This window comes from Daucus carota, chromosome 9, assembly GCF_001625215.2.
Source record: "Daucus carota subsp. sativus chromosome 9, DH1 v3.0, whole genome shotgun sequence".
NCBI classification, from domain to species: domain Eukaryota; kingdom Viridiplantae; phylum Streptophyta; class Magnoliopsida; order Apiales; family Apiaceae; genus Daucus; species Daucus carota.
In genome coordinates, this window is record NC_030389.2 from 9,839,454 (window position 1) to 9,862,384 (window position 22,931).

General features: G+C 32.2%; 2 protein-coding genes across 2 annotated transcripts; both read left to right on the plus strand.

Annotated features, from left to right (window-relative positions):
• Positions 1 to 3,806: 3,806 nt before the first annotated feature.
• On the plus strand, positions 3,807 to 4,145 carry LOC108201228 (uncharacterized). Its single transcript, XM_017369519.1, has one exon. The coding sequence runs from the start codon at positions 3,807 to 3,809 to the stop codon at positions 4,143 to 4,145; it is 339 nt and encodes a 112-aa protein (XP_017225008.1).
• Positions 4,146 to 9,759: 5,614 nt separating this feature from the next.
• On the plus strand, positions 9,760 to 18,560 carry LOC108203007 (citrate synthase, mitochondrial). The gene is made up of 20 exons (XM_017371686.2): positions 9,760 to 9,897; positions 10,182 to 10,247; positions 10,362 to 10,427; positions 11,049 to 11,090; positions 11,719 to 11,784; positions 11,933 to 11,998; positions 12,122 to 12,235; positions 12,494 to 12,557; positions 13,374 to 13,456; positions 13,981 to 14,030; positions 14,110 to 14,187; positions 14,727 to 14,855; positions 14,982 to 15,024; positions 15,227 to 15,313; positions 16,706 to 16,807; positions 17,094 to 17,201; positions 17,318 to 17,368; positions 17,888 to 17,961; positions 18,045 to 18,096; positions 18,183 to 18,560. The coding sequence occupies exons 2-20, from the start codon at positions 10,197 to 10,199 to the stop codon at positions 18,273 to 18,275; spliced, it is 1,419 nt and encodes a 472-aa protein (XP_017227175.1). The 5' UTR covers positions 9,760 to 9,897; positions 10,182 to 10,196; the 3' UTR covers positions 18,276 to 18,560.
• Positions 18,561 to 22,931: the final 4,371 nt, after the last annotated feature.

Here is a 22,931-nt window from a genome sequence, read left to right on the forward strand (position 1 = left end):
TTTTCCGGGATATCCTAAAAAATATGAACTTTAAAGATGCCTAAAATACTACTCCCTCCGTCCCCCTCAATTGTTTACATTGGAGGGGGACACGGAGACCAAGACAATGTATGAAAAATGAGTAAAGTTAGATGAAAAGTGGGTAAAGTGGTGGGACCCATCAATATTTAATAATAGATTTGAGATAGTGGAGGAAAGTAGTGGGTGGAATAGTAGTTTTTATTGTTAAATATGAGATAGTAGGGGAAGATAGTGGGTGTAATGATGGAAAAAACTTACTATTTATAGTAACGTAAAGAAATGAGAGGGACATCCCAAAATAGTAACTGTAAAGAAATGAGAGGGACAGAGGGAGTAATTATTGATTAAGATACTCGGCCATTTTATCCAATCATATGCGCATCCCATGTATGCGTGTTTTCAAATGATCAAACGACCCACCTATGCATTTCATCAAACACTTCAGAGTTCAGACAGTTTGACTAAATTTATTCTAAAATTCCTGCAGCTTTTAAGTCAGAATCAGCTTACTCGTACAGTCTATGTAAAACACTTATAAACAATTTCTAAAAGTACTCAGAAATCTGACAAGTTGCAAATCATAACTTTTTTTTAATAACTTACTTTTGTTTTTGAAATTTGACTTTACAAAAATGTATACACCACTATAAAAATATTTATACTATTTTATTATTATATTAATAAATTTTATATCCGATAAATTATAAATAAAATATTTATCCAAACACATAAATTAAGAATTACTTTCACTTATAACTAACTTCTCACATAATATACACTTCTTTCGAGTTAATCCAAACTGCCCTTATATCTTCCCGCATATGATAGACATCTATCTTTATTGTTCAAAATATTCATATAATTGAATATATATGTGTGTTATATACATGCACAAACTCCATATCTAAATTTGTAAGATTCAACGGCAGACGAGGAACATCATCCCTGGTCAGCATACCCCCTTCTTCCATCATAATTCACAGTTACTTGCATATTTAATTTTATCATATCACCAACGTAAAAAATCCTAGACTAGCTGTTGTGATATTTTTGAGGTTAAAATTGAAAAGAGAGGAAGAGATGATCGGGGCCGTTTGGGTGAGCTTAAAATAAGTGCTTCTTGCTTAAAATAAATAAGTGGAGTAGAAGTTAGAAGCAAGATAAGACTTATAAGTGATTAAAGTGTTTGGGAAATAAGTAGAAGCCCTGAAACAAAAGCTAGCATTCCTAGCTTTTTATAAGTACTTCTTGACTTATTACACAAACGGTACGAATAAGTGCTCATAACTTATAATCCAGAAGCTGGACTTATAAGTCCTAAACAAACACCCACGATATATATTGTTAAGCTGGGAGAACAAATAAACAAATCACTACATAACAATTAAAAGAACTACAATACATTTATCTATATATGCAATTAAGAAATGTATATCACACGGGAGTAATAACGAACACACATGCTATGGTTGCGTAACTAGAAAATGTGTACGTACAGGCATCCATAATTCAAATGCTGTGTATATATAAAATGTTATTTTTAGAAAATAGTATGCATGGATCGTAGCTGCGTAACGAGAGAATGTGTATATGCAGGCACCCAAAATTCAAATACCGTGTACAAAATGTTATTTTAGAAATCCTTTTCGGACAACGTTATTTTAGGCTCAATATTTTATAAAAATGATAAAGAGAACTTTCACCCATCTATGATTATTACAATCACACATTCATATAATTCACTTTTGATAATCATTATCTCATTTTTTATAGTCCAGATTGAAGTTAAGCATTTATATAAAATCAGCTGAAAGGATAGTGTATATGATGGCAAAGAATATCTCCAACTATTTGAAATCCTTAACTAATAGTCAATAAATTATATTATAAATAATGAGTTAAGTTCAATGGAGACCACATTTTTTCTGGAGACTTGGAGACCACATATGTTCTGCAAGTAAAATATTTCATAAAAACATTGCAAAACGTATAATTTTACAAATCATGTTCTCCGAAATCATTATTACATTTAAAATCTTGAATATCATATAAGTTTTACATGTAGAACATTACAAAATGTTTTGTTCTATGAAATATGTTTAATTTGCAGAACATTTGTTCAACTTGCAAAACATGCATTATCTACTTATTAAACATTGATGATCTTCAACAATTTTAATGAATACATGATATTTGTAGAACATATTTTACAAAATAATGTATTTTACAGTGTTTTGATTGCAGAATATACGTGGTCTCCGAGGTCTCCGATAAAAATGCGGTCTCCATAGAACTTTCCTCATAAATAATAGATAAAATTTGTTATCTTTATCTAAAAATATAGTTAATCTTTTGATGTCTATATATGTGGTCAATCTATAGAAATCTATATAGCAAGATTTCACGTCATATATATGACATGTTTTATTTATAATAACTTGAAATAATGATAATATATTATCTTTAAAATATAACCGATCAATGTAGACATTATCATTCAAGTATAATGTCCGACAAATTTATCAAATTTTACGTAATATTTTACAAGTCCAATTTAAAGGAAATACTATATCCAGAGCTGATTTTATATATTCAGAGCAAACAAAGGATAAAAAGACAAAACTGACCCGTGCATATACAATAACAGCAAAGGAAAAAAACAATGTGAGGGTAATTTCGTCTTTTCTTGCTTTTTTTTCTCTGGATATAAAAATTTGCTCTGAAAATAACATTTCCCCAATTTAATCGAAGCGAACACCGTTGAAGATGATTTAAAATGGTTTAAAAATTAAATTATGCAACTGCATATTATTACAAGATGGATCGTCATGATGATGATGAAGCGGCATCAGTAATTGTAGACTTTTCTGTGGTTTAATACTATTTACAACTATCCCATCTTATTACCAGCTTAATTATTCGTTAAGAAATTCAGCCAGTTCCCAGAAAAAAAGACCCACTTACCCGAACCGATTAGTAATATATGCATACCTAATTAATTGAAATATTATTTTCTGACTACAATTCTACGAGGTCATGTGAGAAAAAGAACCAGAAGCAAGTGGCCTAAAAAAAGTCTATGAACACAATGTTGAACAGCAGAAAGTGGTAAATCCAATCAACCACTGTTATTAATTTATAGGTGTACATCACTTCATCTAATTCTAAAACAAATCTGAGTAAATAAAATAAACTAGTAAGCTGAGCAGTTGCCAATTTTTATACTTGAGCAAGTCTAATAGGCAAAAAAGTATTCCAACATTATCCCAGTAATTTCCTAATCATTATCTATTTTAAGGTAACCTCTGGTACCTACAAGAAAGGCGGCTATTTATTTAATATTTTATGAATAAAAATTCATCTTCCTCCTTTCTTTATCTTTCCCCCTTCGTTCTCTCAAATTTAAAAATAATAATAAGAATAAAAAATAGAGATTGTTATTGAAGTTGACACTAAAATAGATTTCTTAAATCACTAGAATTCAGGGGGACACGTTATTTTATATTATTAATACGTAATGAGAATGATAAGTTTAATAAGTTGGTCTTCCCTATAATAATTATATATAGTAAGTTCCACATTAATAGAGTTGAATGTATACATAACTTGTGAACATCGACATAGGAACAAGAAGTTTGTGCAGTTGGTGGGAAAACGAACATCCACATATGCACCTAAACACTGCTCCCAAAAGCCAAGCAAGATACACATAAGTACACACTTCTATATAATGCCCTACTTCTTAGTTCTCAAAGTACTATCATTGTGCATGTTCAGAGGGAAACATGAAGAGCATTTTAGCAGCACATGCAGAGCTATCTATGCCAAAACAATGTCATGTTAGAGTGAGACCAAAGATAAGAATAATTCATGTACTAGAACCCAGAATTATACAGACGGATGTTTCGAATTTTCGGGAGATGGTTCAGAGACTCACTGGAAAACCTACTGGTACTGAGATGAAAAGAAAAGCACGAGTCTGGGATTCTGATTGGAAGATAATGGAGAAAGAAAGGAAAGTTTTGTATGGTCAAAGCGCCTATGGTAATCAATATTTTGACGGGTTTCTAGAATTGGATGGCTTATTTGAAGAAGAGGAGAAGAAATTTTCTGCATTTCCTTGAATCCTCTGAATTTAGTGTTGCAGTGTGTTTATGCTGCGTTGATGCTTAGCAAGTATTACTGTACTGGTACATGTAACGTTTTATACTCTCTGTTGTGAGCTGACAAGAGTAATGTTTTTCAAATATATAGTGTTATGTATCAATGAATCAATGTAGGATTCTCATTAACATACGCAAGAAATTGAAGCAAAGGATTATAAAGGCAAAGGATTAAAGTAATTTTTGTGCCATTATGTTTTCTGGGCTTATTTTATAGCCCGTTAGAGCAACTACAATGGGGTGTCAAAAAGAGTGCTAAAGTGTCATGATGTGTCATAGCACTCTTGTTGGCTCTAGAGGAGGAGTGCCAAGCAAAATTACCAACTTTTGGCACCCTCCTAAAATAGGAAAAAAATGTATATATCACTCTAAAGACATATAGTTTCCTATCTTATTATACTTATACAGATATGTAACATGTGCCAACCATTGGAGCAATTTTTATGTAAAAATTCTCAAAAGTACAAATGAAGAGAAAGAATATAAAATAGTACTATTTTTGATGATATATCATTTTAAGCAATTTTAGTTAGCAGTCCCATTGGAGATGCTCTTATGTAATTTGGATTTGGTTGAATCATTTGGTAAACGATTTAGGACTTGAGCGTGAACTCTTAGGGCCGCATGTAAGGGGTTGTAGGCTTGCTTTTAAGACAATATGAGGACTTTTGTATGGATAAGACTTCATTTGGATGTGTTGCAATAGTTTTCCTCAGTTAGGGTTTTCGCTGTGTGGGCCTCAGATGACGACTGTCAGGGCTTCAACCAACGGCTTTATTGCCGACTCGATGGCAGGACAACAAAGTTACACTAGGTTTTTTTCTCATATGTTTTAGGTGCACGATATAAAGATGGATTGTGAGTGTTTATGCTGATATTTATCGACCTAATCAAGATAAATTAGGTGGTTATAGAGATAATTAATACATATATGCAAATTATATGTATATATTCGAGAATACATGTGATTAGAAGGCTTCAAGGTGGTATACTTGGAGTAGGAATCCTTGGATAACTAATCAACAATGTGACATGTTACAAAGTTGGGATAAGGGACTTATCCCATGTTGATGCTTATCAAGAGAACTATATGTAGGCACTTTACAAAAGGTTTGGACTCATAATTTATATATTCTCGAAAGTACGTGTAGCTTCTGTGACTATTTTTCGTGCGCTGACGAGCCTAAGTAGGGACTATCCCAGCTTTTTTTCCTGATGGTTTTGCAAACACAACCTTTAAACACCATCCTTTTCAGTATAGGAAGCTCATGTGCGTAACCTGTTGCCTACACGAAGAACAAAGAAAATCAGATTTTTATGCCAGATACTTATGAAAATGTTGTATCAAATCCTCTGACAAACTTTTTGGCGCTAGAAGGAAGGCAATTTCAGCAAATATTAGATAAGAAAGATGTATGGAGATTCCCGTAATCACAGAATACCGAATGAAAATGTGAAAAGTGGCGGGGATGCTTCTGGCAGAGAGTTGATGTGGAACGAAATGCGTGCCAAGATAAAGAAAATGAGAAAGAAATTGCATCATAAAAAATAAAGTCCGAGAGGACAAAAAAAAGTCTGGGAATTTACACCGACTCGGTTGAATTTCGGCGAAGAAGATGACAAAAATGAGGAAACTAACCCTTAATATGGGAGATTATCTGGAAAATGAGGGACCTTTCATGAATTAGGACTACCCGTTGCCAATGTGAGCATATTTGATCATTTGTGAAAAAAACTGACCGATAGAGATCTAAGACACAAGCTAGATGGAAAGGCTGCCGAAGATCCTACTAACAGGTTGGAAATGGGCGGAACACCATACGCAGGGGGTTAACAATTGAAGGTCCTGTTGATAGCCTACATAGGGGTGGTATTACAATATGTGGGAGGTTCGCGGTAAATGGTACCGTAAAGGCTACGCATTTGGGTGACATCTTGTTAGAAGAAAAAAAATTAAAATAATATGTGAACAATGGAAAGAGACTGAAGGAGTATATATGATTTGATTCTAATGTATTCTTTATATTTATATATTTGTTAGTGCATGAGCAAAGAATTACCCTTTGATTAGATATATACAAGTTATAAGTTTTGATAAAATAGAAGCTATTATATCAATATATTAAGTTCTTAAAAAATAGAGGCTAGTATATCATGGGAGCTTATTATTTGTCATTTTCTATTTTCAGTATGATGTCTTTGTTTTTCTGGATACAAAATAAAAAAATGCAAAAGAATGTAAATGCTAAGATTTTAACGAGGTATGGTGTTGATACATGACATTCAAAGGTGAGTGTTATGAAATGAATATGTGGATGAGTGTTGACTCTTTGTGTATCTCAAGATTTTTTGACATTTTTGTTTACTCTCAATGATGTGTATATTAATGTGTATGACTTTTAACATTTCACATGCGTAACTTATATTTGATGGCCTATATAAAACTATTTGTATAAGCTTACAAAATACTTAAGATAAATAATAGTCTCAACTTTTTTTCGACATCTATACTATACTATAATAAGCCAACATGGGTATAATTTGTAGTCCAAGGTTTTAGTTATATTTTTTGGTTTGGTACTCTCCTTTTGGTACTACAAGTCTACAAATGTGGAGTTTATTAGTATTACATTGTTAAACAGTTTCAAATACTAAAAACACTCCTAACAATCCATTATCATATAATATAATGTTTCATTAAAAAAATTATAATAATGCTATAAATAAAATTATAAATATACATTTTCAAATATCTTTTTTTAACAAGAACCTTCATATAATTCTTTTTAATTTTAACATGTTCTATTTCAATATAAACACGAACCACTGCATAATCCTTTCTAACTCTATTCTTAAAAGTTATTGTTGTCAAAAAAATCAAGATTACAAAATTACTTTGAAATTCAATTGATTAGATTACTGAACTTTTCCAAAAGTAATACACGATCGACTATATTTATTAGGGTTTGTCCATTTTCAAGTAATCAGAAGAAAATATAGTCAGTTGAATAATATAATTTAAATAAAATTCAATTCATTAATACTAAAATACAAATAAATGATGTTAAAATTTAAATTAAAAATAATAAATTAAGAACTATATACCCGTCCGTGCTTCGCACGGGTTAAAAGCTAGTATATTATTATTTAACAAAGAGATGCTTAATATTTGTCGGTTTGTATTTTTAGGATGATGTCTTTGACTTTTATGGATAAAAAAATAAAAGATGTAAAAGAGGGTGACGAGTTCGGGAAAAGTGTGTTTTTATATAAACAATATGAATATTCTTGTCACGGTCTAACTATACCTTTCCTGTAGCCCTTATGTTGTGTTCACTTCGGTCGTAAATTTTATTATCTAGGCTGCCGGACATTTCCACATGTTTCTAAATTAGATAATATTCTTTTTTAAGGAGAAAGACACAACATTCGGATCTTTATACATGAACCCGAAGGGAGCAGAATTTGTGATTATGCCTCCTGGATCAGAGCCTGTCGCGCTTAGGTGCGGTTTACCTTGGTTCACGTAGTTTGCAGGCTATTGCGTGAGCTCGTGGGTTTACCCAGTGCGCACCCGAAGGGTAGCGGCTGCGGGTTCCTACATTAAAAAAAAAAACATAATCATATAAAAAATCAACTCCCAATTGTTAAAAAAATATTAAGGGTGTGTATTCGATTGAGATTTTAAAAGATTCAATTGAGATTGTTTAAAATCCACTAAAATATGAGGGTTTTCAATAAAGATTATTTAAAATCCATTAAAATCTTGGTGTATTTGATTGTGATTTTATATTATGCTAATAAATCCGGTGGTATTCTATCAGGATTTTATTTATATTTTAAAATCTGATAATATTCAATTGCTGATGGATTTTTTTTGGATTTCATAAAATGATGGATTTTGTAAAATTTCTCAGTGTCTTTTAAGTTTTTCAAAATCCCACCAAAATCCATGAGATTTTTAAATATTGCGCTAATTAGGGGGTGTATTCGATTGAGATTTTAATGTATTGTTTTTAATCCATGGATTTTGATGGATTGTACGTGATTTTGATTTTGTGCACATTCTTGATAGAATATCACAGAGTTGATATAGATTCTTTACAGGAGTGTATTGGATTGGGATTTTAAAGGATTTTTTTTTTTTGCATTTAATGAAATCCGAGAATATTCAATGGGGATTGTTTAAAATCCAGTAAAATCTAGAGGTATTCAATTGGGATTTTAAATCATGCTAAAATTTGGTGGTATTCAATTAGGATTTTAAATTATGCTTTAAAATCTGATAGTATTCAATTTGGATTGTTTAAAATCCAATAAAATCTGATGGTATTCAAATGCTAATGGATTTTTTTGGATTTCATAAAATGATGGATTTTGTGTCATTTTTCGGTGTATTTTAAGTCTTTTGAAATCTCAATTGTGCTTAAATCCTAAAGAATCCATATCAACTCTACGACAATTTATCAAGAATCCGCACAAAAATCAAAATCACATATAATCCATTAAAATCCATTGAAAAAACAATTCATTAAAATCTCAAACGAATACATCCCTTCTTAGGATTTAAGTACAATGTTTCAATATCTTATGGAATTTGGTGGAATTTCAAAAAACATAAAATACACTAAAGAATACCACATAATCCATCATTTCATGAAATCCAAAAAAATCCATCAACATTTGAATACCATCAGAATTTAGTGGATTTTAAACAATCCCAATTGAATGTCATCATATTTTAAAACATAATTTAAAATCCTAATTGAATACCACCAGATTTTATAGCATAATTTAAAATCCCAATTGAATACCTCGAGATTTTAATGGATTTCAAACAATCCCGATCGAATACCCTCAGATTTCATAAATGAAAAAAAATCCTTTAAAATCTCAATCCATTACACCCCTAAATCCTAAAGAATCTATATCTACTTCTCGACATTTAATCATAAAACTATGCAAATTCAAAATCATATGTAATTCATAAAAAATTATAGATTAAAACCAATTCATTAAAATCGTAATCGAAAACACGAAGTCAAATTTTGATGGAAGAAACACATTTTTACCAGAAGATGTATACATGGCACAATTACACTGTGAGGGTTTAAATCCTTTTATTATAGACCAGTTTAATTAGGTTAAAATACTTATAAAAACTAAAATAAATTAGAAACAAAACTGTGTCGATCAAAAAATTATAATGAAAATTAATCATCCGCACAAGTCAAAAGCCAACCCCTACAGGCTGCAATAAGACATGAATTCTTTCTAAATGGCCCGTTGAACTATAGAATAGTCAAGCCCATCATTAGGGCCGCGTTTGTTTAACAAACCGTACTTCTGCATTACAAAATTTATTCGCTTAAAAATATAATAATTTAATCGTAAAAAAACGTGAAACTCCCCTTGAAATAAATCGATAATTCACCCAAATTATGTTAAATATGTAGCAAAAAAAAAGTAACAGAGTATGCCAAACAAGGTGTTAAAACAGAATAAATACAACAATCAAACACTCTTGAGCCACCACCTATACACACACATATATAAACCACCTCATACCAGTCTCTCTCTCTCTCTCTCTCTCTCTCTCTCTCTCTCTCTCCATTTTTCACGTTTCTCTCCCACCGTCTCGCAAATCACACTGCGATTTATATCACTACATACATATTTTATATCTCTCTCGCATCTTATTCGTCGAATTAGGGTACGATTTATCGCTTTTTCACTTGATTAAATTTCAATACAGTTTATTATTCGTTACAATAATTCAATTTAATCGATATCTGTTATATATGTGTTTGAATATGTGTGTGATTATACACGTCTGATTGGTTCGTTTTCGTTTTGATTCTCGAATATGCTTTAATTTATTGAAAACGAGGAGTTTGTGTGTACAATTACATGATTTGTGTGTATAGTTTTGCTGTTTGAGTTCGTGTATGCACAGATCTGTTGTGTATATTAATATGTGTGTATGAAATGTTGCAGTTTTCGGTTTGAGAAATGGTGTTCTTTCGGAGTGTTTCGCTGCTTAACAAGCTGCGGTCTCGGGCTGTAAGTTACATATACTTGTCGTTTAATATGTTTATATGAATGTGTGTGTATAGTAATTTATTGATATATTGGTTTATCTATTCTTGATATTCTAAGATGAATTTTTTTTGACAGGTTCAGCAATCGAACCTCAGTAATACAGTGCGTTGGTTTCAAGTGCAGACCTCCGCTTCTGATCTCGTAATGATTCTCTTTTTTGCTTTGGTTGTTTATATATGTTTAAGTTGTAAAATAGTGTATATATGCTAGTTTTCGTGGTACAAATTATTTTAAAGAAGTTTTTGATACAAATACGAGTGGATTTGTATCATAGTAAAGAAAAGACCTATGATAATTTAGTTGGATGAAAACCTCCATGTTGGAGTTTCTAGTTGGTGGTATTTAATTTGCTATAGTAGTTTGAAGTTATATAAAACTCGTAGTCTACAAATATTGATCGATGAACCTGACATAAAATAATGTTTCCTATTTTCATAAAATCATGCCTGGTGAGCATTAATTACTTATGTCTTTCTATAGAATAGTGCATACTGCATACACCTGCAGAAATAGTATGATAGGTGTGTTATTAGTTTTAGTTCATTTATATGCATATGAAAGAGTTTACAATGTAATTTGCAATAAACTTGAGTGGAAGTGGTTGATATGTCAGAGAAGTTAATTCTTATTAAGAAGTCAAAAATCAGTAATATAAGCAAATTGTAAATTTTAATTTTGGGACAGACAAGCAGTTTGTTTGGGCAGATATTGTTCAGCAGTTTTCTCTTGTGGTATCACTCATCTTGTTTATGTTTCCTGTAGGATCTTCGTTCTCAACTTAAGGAGCTGATTCCAGAACAGCAGGTAAATTTGATTATTACAGGATTATTTTAACTCAGTGTAGATGGACTGTTTTTTTACACTTGTTATGTGTAAATCCTAAATAAAAATTCAGCTGTAAGCCTGTAACCTTTGTTTATTGGTTTGGTGCTTGTTTGTCTAAGCTTACAAGTAGAAATGGTTTAGCATCAAGGGTCTTTTTGTGTAATAAGCTAAAGCAATATAAAACTGATTTATAAGTTGAATTCTTAGAAATAGGAAGTATGTACTTACTTCAGTTTACGCGCTTAAAAATTTAACTTAATAAAAATAAATTTTACCATTCGTAAATGTAAAATCTTCTAGTTTTAGTTACATTGCATAAGATATATATTGTATGTTAAATTATTTAAACGTCTAGTAACTTAATAGTAGGAAAGTTACTTATACGTAGAATTGAAAAGTAATCGAAAGGTAATGAGTAACTTTCTTATGTTCAGCCAAATGGGCAGTTAGTTTGACAATTTAAACATGTTCTCTAATGTCTATTCCCTCTGAATCATTAGGAATGAAACTTGTTATAGCTTCATCGTATTACCTTTTTCTTGTATAAACGGTTTCCCTTAATTCTCAAGACTGAAGTACTCTTTCATATATTTGTGTTTTGCTACAGGAGCGGATTAAAAAACTTAAAGCAGAACATGGAAAGGTTCAGCTGGGAAACATAACTGTTGATATGGTATATATAATACAATTTCTGATTTGCTTTTTAAATATTAATGTGGATGTGTATGCAAGTAGCATGTACTGTATGAGTTGTTAACTATCTTTAAAAAAAAAAAAAATTAACACTCACCATTTATTTCTACTTTCTTTCTAATGCAAAGGTACTTGGCGGTATGAGAGGGATGACAGGACTTCTATGGGAAACCTCTTTACTTGACCCAGAAGAGGTATATGCATATGCCTGGTTACTGACTTGTTTGGTTTGACGCTCTTTAGAACTTCAGTTCTTGCTACGTGGGATAATACTGTATTTTTGTGTTTCAACATTTAGTATTTTCTTTCTTTATCAGGGAATTCGCTTTAGGGGGTTGTCCATACCTGAATGTCAGAAGCTATTACCAGGAGCGAAGCCCGGTGGAGAACCATTGCCCGAGGGTCTGCTCTGGCTTCTTTTAACTGGAAAGGTAGTTAATTAGGATATCTTAAAACTTGTATGCTATGACAAACTATTGATAGTTAATATAATGCTAATTCCTGATAATGTTTGCTAAGACATAAAAAGGTCGAAGTTGTCTTATGAAATGTCATCTGCGAGTTTTTGCTTGATTATCATTTGGAATCAGTCTTGGTTGATTGTTGTCTTTAGTCTTATAGTTATATATCATCATGTGTCATATGACTAGAACTTCTAAGGAAACTTATTTTGACTTCCCTAAACGCAGGTACCAACTAAAGAGCAAGTAGATGCATTGTCCGCAGAGTTGCGAAGTCGTGCTGCTGTACCAGGTTCATTTATTTTTGCACAATCAATATGAAAAGCATCCATAACTTATGAGCAACTGTTGTTTGGTGGTGTTAGCAAGTATACACATTGCATATGCATGTGTCTGTTAGAGTATTAGTTGTTGCCAGCGCCATGCATACCAAGTTCTGTCAAACAGTCAATATATTTGTTCGTATTTGTTCATGAGAATTTGAGTTGATTATTGCATCATCTTTGTGAGTTTGTTGAACCAAGGGAATGTAGGAACAAGATAGTAGAGCTGGGAAATTCTAGTTTGCATTGTGACTTGATTCTTCCTATCTTTTCATTGTACAGTATGTTTCTCTTTTACCCGTCTACATGTATCAGAGGTAAAATATAAGCCACTCACTCTAATCTTGTCCTACTCCTGAACTGAAAAATTTAGGAATAAGTAGAACAAGGTTTATATTTTTAATCAGTGGCATGTTTATACATTATGTTTAATTTTTTATCCATAAAATATGGATGGATTGATAAAATACACTGTCTTTAAAATCACAAGATGAAAGATATTCGATCTATTTTCTAAAAGTTATTTCTTCCTGCTATTGTTTGTTCAATTCATTTTGTGATATAAATTGTAACTTAAGTCAGCTAAATGACTAAGTATAAGTAAGATCCTGATGCTTGATTTGTCATTCAGGACATTAATCCTCTTACCATTAAAGAAATGGCTTTGGATCTAAAGTTATGTTAATGTGGTTTCTGAGAGTTCATAGTTGTTATCTAATGGCAGCCTTTGTATTTGATTTTTAAATGCATGCTAGTATATTGATAATCTCTTATGGTTGTTTCAGAGCATGTATACAAAACCATCGATGCGTTACCTGTTACAGCTCATCCAATGACTCAATTTGCAACTGGTGTCATGGCCCTCCAGGTTGATTATTGATCTGTTCATATAGTTTCATTGTTAAACTGCCTTCAACCAACAAAAAAATGGCTGCTTCCAGTTCTTAAAATTGGCCAAATATTGAATCCTATTTTCCTTTTGCTATGTGATGATATACAATGTTTTAGATTATTCATTATAGTTATTGTAATATAACTTTTTGATTTTTATAATTTTAATGACTATAGTTTTATAGAAATTACATCTATTACTATATGACAAAGGTCCCAGTATTGTCTGCATCTATATTTCCTTTTTTAATTTAAATGCCTGTACTCTCTTTATAAACTGTAGATCTTTATATATAAAAAAAATTTGGCACCTTTATAAAACACTGAATGTAGGTGGTCTAATCCGGTAATTGCTTGCCAGTGTTCCACAATAGGTCCTTTTTTATTTTTAATCTTAAGAGCTACTTCTTTCATTTTTATTATGAAAAGTCAAAAACTAAAATGCTTGCACTTTTTATTCTAATTTGTAGAATATTCATATGTTATCGCTTCCGCTTGCAGGTTCAAAGTGAATTTCAGAAGGCATACGAGAAAGGGATTCACAAAACAAAGTGAGTTAGATCTTGGCAATTCTTTGATCTTACACACCCTTTCCACAATATACATATTGTTAAACCCATAATGTTTTAGGTATTGGGAGCCAACATATGAGGACTCTATTACTTTAATTGCTCAATTACCAGTTGTAGCAGCTTATATCTATCGCAGGTATGTGAAGTTTGTAGGTACCGTTTTTTTTAATACATGTCTTGTAATAAAATTTCACAGAAGTACTTCTTTAGGGCCATCTTGTTCTTTGTTCACCCCACAATATACTGATGTCCAATAGAAGGGAGTCAAAGTCACTTTGCATTTGGTTCAGATTGCAGTATTTAGTCGTTCGTTCTCATTCAAGTTTTCTATTGACAATGGTATTATTTTACAGGGACTAATCCCACATGAAACCACATTTTATAATTATATGAAGTCTAACATATATAAATATGTTAATACAGCATGATATTTAGCATCCAATTTGAGTATCTGATGTGGTATTGGATTTTATGTTTGTTTATTTTGCGTATTTGTTTATCTCTTTGTTTCACATGTTTTGGTATGCATTTAAGCACTTGCAGTACTAAATAAAGAATTTTTGCTTTTAAAGTTTAATAAATGACTACCTAGATACATAAACATTGTTACTTCCATGGTATAATGCTTACAAATTTGCTTGATATCTTGACTGACTTGTTTCATATATCTGGAAGGATGTACAAGAATGGACAAAGTATATCCACGGATGATTCTCTAGATTATGGTGCAAACTTTGCCCACATGCTTGGTTACGATAGTCCCAGCATGCAAGAGCTTATGAGGCTTTACGTTACTATCCATACGTAAGTTTGGGCCATGTGCAACCCACTGTAATTGTATTCAGTGTGACTGTAAATCTTGTTTTAGCTATATGTATACTTGAGCAATACCATTACTGTAATTAACTGGTTGATCAATATTTGTTACAGTGACCATGAAGGTGGAAACGTTAGTGCTCATACTGGTCATCTAGTAAGTGACTTGTTTCTTCTCCATGCTGTGTTCTTGTGCTGATTTGTAAACCTGGCCATCTTTTTTATTACCCTGAAGTTAATTAAAGAGTGCTTCATTTTGTTTTACTTTTCATGAATCAAATGTTATTGTCTTATATACTGTATGAAGGCATAGTATATGACCACCATACTATCTGATAAACCTTTCATGTTTGAAACAGGTTGCAAGTGCCCTTTCAGACCCATATCTTTCTTTTGCAGCTGCATTAAATGGTTTAGCAGGGCCTCTTCATGGTTTGGCAAATCAGGTCTAATACTTTTTATCACTTCTTTTATTATATCGCATTCGACTGTCAATAAAATATTAACGTATTTATTTTGATGTGTTAGTTTTGGCATGTGTAAAAAGGTTTTTATAATTTGTTTGATTCTATCATTACCATGAAATATTATATTGTTATTGTCATTAATTCTCTATAATCGTGTATTATGTATATGTCTTTGGCAATCTCATATTATGTTATCCTGAAAAGTATGGAAATCCCCGCATCCTACTTTGCATTATCTTAAAAGAGGACGTGTGACATTCAATGATAAACTAGTGAAATTGTCGTATTCCTTGCGCCAATCCCCCATTCTATTAGTAAATGCTAGAGTCTAATTTCCTATACTAAATATCACTCATAATCAATGTATCATACTGATTTGAGATTGATAGAGGTTAATTATATTAGTAGATTGAATTTGAAATTGACCATATTGCGACTTCCTTTACTCTGACAAGTGATCACTTTTACTTGGTTATAATAAACACAAACCAATAGTTAAAATTGTAATAATAATCCTCATAGTGAAAGTAGACTTAATTTAGCTACCCCCACAAACAGAGAGTACAAATACATCGATTTCTTAAATTGCGCAGTTGGCACTTGAACATGATAGAAGTTTCTGGTTCTGTATCTGTCATCTTTTGTGATTTTCAATTTCCCCCCATCGGTCTTCTGCAAGCTAGTTTCATCTGGAATCTAGTGTATTCTTTTCGTTTTCATCATGTGCTATCTTTGTAGTGAATGACTGGCTGCGGTCATGTGTTATAATTTGTTAGTTAAAGTACAATTCAAGGAGTTTCACGTAGATTCACATATTGACTTCCTGCAGCTTCTTAGGTTGAGAACGTTATGCTGCTGTTTGGACTTTGGTTCATGGGATTGGAACCCAGTAAATGGGAATAAAAATGAGATAATACATATTTTGTTATTGAAATTTTAATTGTGATTTCTAATAATCAGATACCAATTGAATGATCCAGATGCGCCTATATTTAAGTAAGATATCCTACAGGATATCTCTCTACTCTTGGTAATAGGAGGTCGAGAGTTTAAAGCCTCGGTATTGGATTTATGTAATTGACGTTTACTAACATTAAACAAATATGTGTTTTTGAATAAGATACCGTAGTGTTTATCGCATACGTTGTATTTTATAGTTTTCGTCTGCCCTATGTGATGTTGTCATACTCGTAAATATGGTTGTATGTTTTGGATATCAAGTTTCAAGAAGTTTTCTTATTCTGCAAGGCCACTGGTTTGTTTTGTTTAAATTAGCTTTGAGAAATCTGTATTATGGTATTTTTCTGAATTTATAGAGATTTGATGTCTTGATTTATTTTGCTGACATAATTGGTGGCATACTTGATACAGGAAGTTTTGTTATGGATCAAGTCTGTGGTTTCCGAATGCGGAGAAAATGTAACTAAGGAACAATTGAAAGATTATATCTGGAAAACATTAAACAGCGGGAAGGTTGTGCTTCCCTTTATACAACTGTCCCATCTAACTCTTAAATATAGGGTTCTTTTATTCATTTCTCATGTTCTGATTTCATTTGTGCTTCACTCAAATAGTTGCAACTTCCAAATGCAGAACCATGGAAGTGGTTTTTTCTAATCAGCCTTTGCACGCCAAAGTTGTAAATTAAATGTGTAGTCCAATTAAACCAGACCAAAAAAACATTAAAGGTCGTCGAAACCTGGAAAAAACACGTTCAGGTTCGCTTTGCATCTCATCATTATCTCCTTATAAACTGCAGGTTGTTCCTGGATATGGACATGGTGTTCTGCGTAACACAGATCCAAGATACATATGTCAGAGAGAGTTTGCTTTAAAGCATTTACCTGATGATCCACTCTTTCAATTGGTTAGTCCTTTGAGTCCTAATTAGCTGACACATTTAGTAAAATGTGGGAATGAGTGATAATTTTTGCTTGAATTGGTGTTTATTTTACTTTCCCTCTCTTTTATATGTATGTACAGGTTTCAAACCTCTTTGAAGTGGTGCCTCCTATTCTTACAGAACTTGGCAAGGCAAGTTCACCATTTGTTTCAGTTAACAATAATGGTCTCCGAGTTGATCATATCATATTATTAGAGCAGTACCTAATTGATAGGTGGACATGTATCAAGTAAACAAATTTAATTACTGTTACTAATTTAATAACTCGGAATTGTGTGTCATTACGACCTTAAAAAAATGACATGCGTGGAATTTAGTTATCAGATGAATGCCATGTTTCTGGCACTTTCCTTCTCTCATGACCTCATTCGGACTGAAGTTCGACCTAAACAGATAGGCTAAAGTGGAATATTTTAAATCATGTCATGTCATCCCTATTATTGTCCAGTTCAGTCTGTCTCTCGCATGATAAAAGTTAACCTTCACTTTTTTACTTTGAATAATATTTTATGCAAATGTCAGTTTATGGTCTACTAACATTTTGCTCTGCATGGCATAACCGTATAGTGCATAAGGCAGTTAATCTGTATTATAAATGTTAATTACTTTTGATCAAGCATAGTGTTAATATGGGTTTTTTATGCCAATAGGTAAAGAACCCCTGGCCAAATGTTGATGCCCATAGTGGGGTACTGCTGAATCATTATGGCCTAACAGAAGCCAGGTAAATGTCTGGTCATAGCAACTTTTTTTTTTGTGCCAGTTGCTTCCTTCTATAAAATATGACAATATTTAATTTATGACCAGATATTATACTGTTCTCTTTGGAGTATCGAGGGCCATTGGTATTTGTTCTCAGGTATGTTGTTGATTGTCGTCTCATAAATTATTTATTTGTTTCTTGTTCTCAACTTGTCTTGTTTGCCTTCTTGTTTAAATGTGCAGCTGGTATGGGACAGAGCTCTTGGATTACCACTTGAGAGGCCAAAAAGTGTTACAATGGAATGGCTTGAAAACCACTGCAAGAAATCTTCTTAAGTTTGAAAGTTACACGATGTGTACGTCATTTTTCTATAATAATTGCTCTTGTAGCGTTTCTTCCTTTGATAGGAAATACTGTTGCCAACAATTGAAAGGTGAAAAGAAGAGGTCCAGAAATTTTTAGAAAACTATGCAAGCAGGTTTTTTAAGTTGCTTAGAAGGGTTGATTACATTAGATGTTTTTGCCTTTTTGTGGATGAATTCTAATGTTGTGGACAGCTCAACTTGGGGACATGCATAGTTTGAGGTATCTTATTCAAATAAATACATTCAATTTAATTATCTAGTTTTTATGATATCTATTATTGTGCTCAACAATTGGCTCAAAGATTGTTTTGTTTTTTTTTGGATAATTAATTAGTTCGAGTCTAGTGAAGCTGCAAGTTTATATTATTAAACTGAATCGTTTGAGCTCAAAGCTGCAAGCAGGGATGGGCACGGGGGCATTTCGGGGGCGGGGAGTGCTATCCCCGACCCCGATCCCCGAATTCAATACCTCTACCCGATCCCGCCCCGAACCCCGAACGGGGATTATTTTCTGCCCCGATCCCCGCCCCGAACGGGGAACGGGGATCCCCGCGGGGTTTCGGGGAATTTTATTTTTTAATAAAAACATAATAATTTTATAATATATAATATACTTTTTAATTAAAAAACAAACTACAAACTCCTAATATAATAATAAAATAATATTATCTTATATTTTCAACCTCAAATCATATTAAAATTGATTTATAATATAAATAAACAACAATTTAAAATTATAAAATATATTATATTACAATATATTTATAATCAATCAATAAAAATAAAGATTATTTTTTACTTTTAATTATATTATAAAGTTTATCTATTTTTAATAATATATTTAATATAATATATATAAATATATTATTATTTATATATATATATAATCGGGGTCGGGGATCGGGGCGGGGAGACACCAATCCCCGACCCCGCCCCGATCCCCGAATTTTTTATAAACCTTTCCCCGATCCCCGCCCCATCCCCGAAAAATTCCCCGAATCCCCGACCCGAACGGGGCGGAGATCGGGTCGGGATCGAGCGGGGCGGGGTAAATGTCCATCCCTAGCTGCAAGTTAGAGCTCTGGATATAATGATCAGATATGAAGTTGGTATGTGCTCGATACTTAATAGACTTTGTTGTGTATCTTTTATTGGAAATTGCATTTTATATACGTTAGAAACATTTATATCATGTATGGTATTTTTTTTATTTTTTTTTGCTAAACTATATCATGTAGACATGTATAGTTGACTAGTTGTATGCAATTTTAGCTATACATTTTCACGATGCATTTTTTTTTCTTAATTGTTATTTGCTTAAGCTAAATTTCTTTGGGTCAACCTATACTGCGAATGATCATGATCATTAATTAAATATTAACTATTAGGGTTTTCTATTAGGTTTGGCATAAATGATTTTTGAATTTGGATAAATTTATTTTTCAAGTTATATACTAATAAAATACAAATTATAATATATATATAATCTTGCTTTTCTTTTTTTATTTAATCATAATTAATACCATATATGACATATATTATCATAACTTTTAGAAAGATGATAAATTTATGTCAAAATGGGAACTAGAAAATTGGATATAAGGAGTGTAATTATTTTTAAATAAACAGTATATAATTTTGTGAAGTCAAATATATTAACATAAACTAACAGAAACATTTGGACTTTTCAACTTCTAAATTTTTAATTTAAAAATAAAATATCAATTGATAAACTCTTATAAACAAAAAGTTTAATAAACTAATCGTGACCTTCATGTTTGACCCAGTTGAAATGTTGAATATGGGTGAAAGCCAATAATAATTTATTTCATGACGAGCCTGTCTTAAATAATCACTGGGAGAGAAAGTGTGTTCTAAATACCCAGATGAATGCGCATATAAGAAGTGCGCCTGACTTTAAAGCTGTTGGGTCATGTTCTGCATACGCATTCTTGTAATGCGCGAGACTCTATACGCATTTTATAAATGCGCAAGTGCACTATCAGTATACATTGTCTAAAGGCGTTTCCAATCTCTACTTTATAACCTCTTTTATTTTCATATATGAAGTTAAAATACCAAAATTCATATGCAATGCACAATATCTCTATCTTTATATATAAAGCAAACAACTATTCAACTTCAAATGTGAAGGAACAATGTAGAGATGTAGTCGTACTATTCTTGACATGGCAAGGAGCATGGTGAAATATTAATATTAATGAAGCCCTGGATAAAAGGTGGCTGCCTAACTTGTTTATAGGGTTAAAAATGGGGCGGGTTCGGGGCGGGGATTTCATTTCCCAGCCCCGCCCCATATATATTTTTCCTGTCCCGTTCCCACCCCATTCCCCGCGGGGATTTATTTTTAGTTCTCATCCCCGCCACACCGGGGATTTAATATAATTTCGCCCCGCCCCGTCCCGCCAATTTAATATTACACTTTAAACAATTATTTTAAAATTTAGTAATTTTTTCTTCAAAGTTTAATAAAAATATACTAGACATGTATATTAAAAGTAAAAAACTAAATATAATAGAAATCAAAGAGACATGTTATATATTGTAAAATTATAATTTTGTGTATTATAAAATAATAATATTAAATATAATAAATATATTATATTAAATAAAATTATTTATTTATATTAAATATATGCGGGGCGGGGCGGGGAATCCCCGCGGGGATTCAACAAATACCATACTTGCCCCATATTTTGGCGGGGCAGAAAATCATTCCCCGTCACTACCCCATTCCCCATATTAGCGGGGCGGATCCGCCCCATTCAGGGCGGGTTCCCCATTTTCCCCACCCCACTTTTAACCCTACTTGTTTACGTAAGGAATTAGGACAACAACTACACTATATATACTAGTGTGCATGAATGTTAAAGATACACATGTACTTGTAATCTGCAGCAGGAGCAGCATGTCAAGTTATTTGGTTAAGCTATATTTTGGGTGAGTTAAATCTTGCAAAGGAAGACCCGGTTACAATTTACAGGGATAATGAATCTGCTATTTCACTAGCGAAAAATCTAGTATCACACAGTCGCAGCAAGCACATCAATATTAAATATCATTTTGTTCGCGAACAAGTGAATGATAAAATTGTTGAGCTGGTACACTGTAGGACGGAAGAAAATTTGGCAGATATATTCATGAAGCCTTTGAAGCCGGATATATTTCAGAAAATAAAGAAAAAGCTAGGAATACAGAATCGAGTTTGAGGGGAAGTGTTAGAATGTCAAACTCTTCCGGATGCTTAGTTAATGAATAAAAAACAAAATGAAATGGGTTGCTGTCCAGAGTACGCAAAAGCCAGCTGCATGCAGTTAATCTTTGAAGTCAAATACGTGTAGCAATAAAAGAAATATGGATGTGGCACTCTACAATGTTTACATGCAGCAGCTTACTGAAAATCCATGCAGCAGTCTTGTTTGAATCTTAAAAATAAGATAGGCTGGGCAGATAATTAATTGAAAAGTAATAGCTAGCTGGTCATGTGTAATATTAATGAGCCCCTGAATAAGAGGTGGCTGCCTAGCTTGTTTACGTAAGGAATTAGGACAGCAACTACACTATATATACTGGTGTGCATGAATGTTAAAGATACACAGTGTGAGATAGAATTGAGAGAATAGAAAGAGCTGAGGAAATAAACTATATACTCCCTCCGTCCCCTTTTACATGTCCCTTTTGAAATTTTTTTTTGTCCCAAATTACTTGTCCACTTCTCTTTTCAAAGCAACTTTTTGTATGTTTTTTCAAAATATAACAACTTCCAATGTTTGACTAGCATATATATATACACAACTCTATCTAATTCATTACATTTATTAGGGATATGTATGAAAACAAGATATCCACCTAACATTTTCTTAAGATGCGTTATTTTTTCAAAAGGGACAAGTAAAAAGGGACGGAGGGAGTATATTCATACAAGCATTGTCAATCATTGATATATAAAGCTAAAATAGGTTTGGAGTACAATTACATTGTTGAATATATTAATAAAATGGATTTGAAGTAAAAGTTGAAGGAATGATTGGAGAAGAACTAGTGATATAAAGTGAAAAAGGTGAAAATTTAAAGAAAGAATTGTTTTAAAATAGAGTAGATGGTCTAAGCTTCCTCAATCTCTCCTTCACGCCCACAGAAAACTTTGCATGAAAACAATACATAAAATACATATCATCACATGGGACCCAACAGAGGTCATAATAGATGCATGCATATTCTTCTCTGACGATGGACAAGGAAATATGGGCTTGGGTTGTCAAGGAACATCGAGAAGAGAGATATAGATTGCGTGAAGTTATTTTCCGAAAAATGGACGTTGATAAAAGATATTATATATGTATATGTCACAGGCGTATTTAAGTGGATAGATAGGACACTATTACTCATAATTGATATTTAGGGCAATTACATCCTTAAATACTGATATTTATGACATTTTCTCGTTGAATATTTGTTTAGTGTGAGGTGTCATCCAATTCTGTATGTTTTAAAACTTATCAGATATAGGTCGTAAGTTCATCACTTTTTCATTTTTTCTGCCATTTCATACTATTTTTATTCTGTTATCTTCTTCTATATATTAAAATCAATGAAGCACACCAT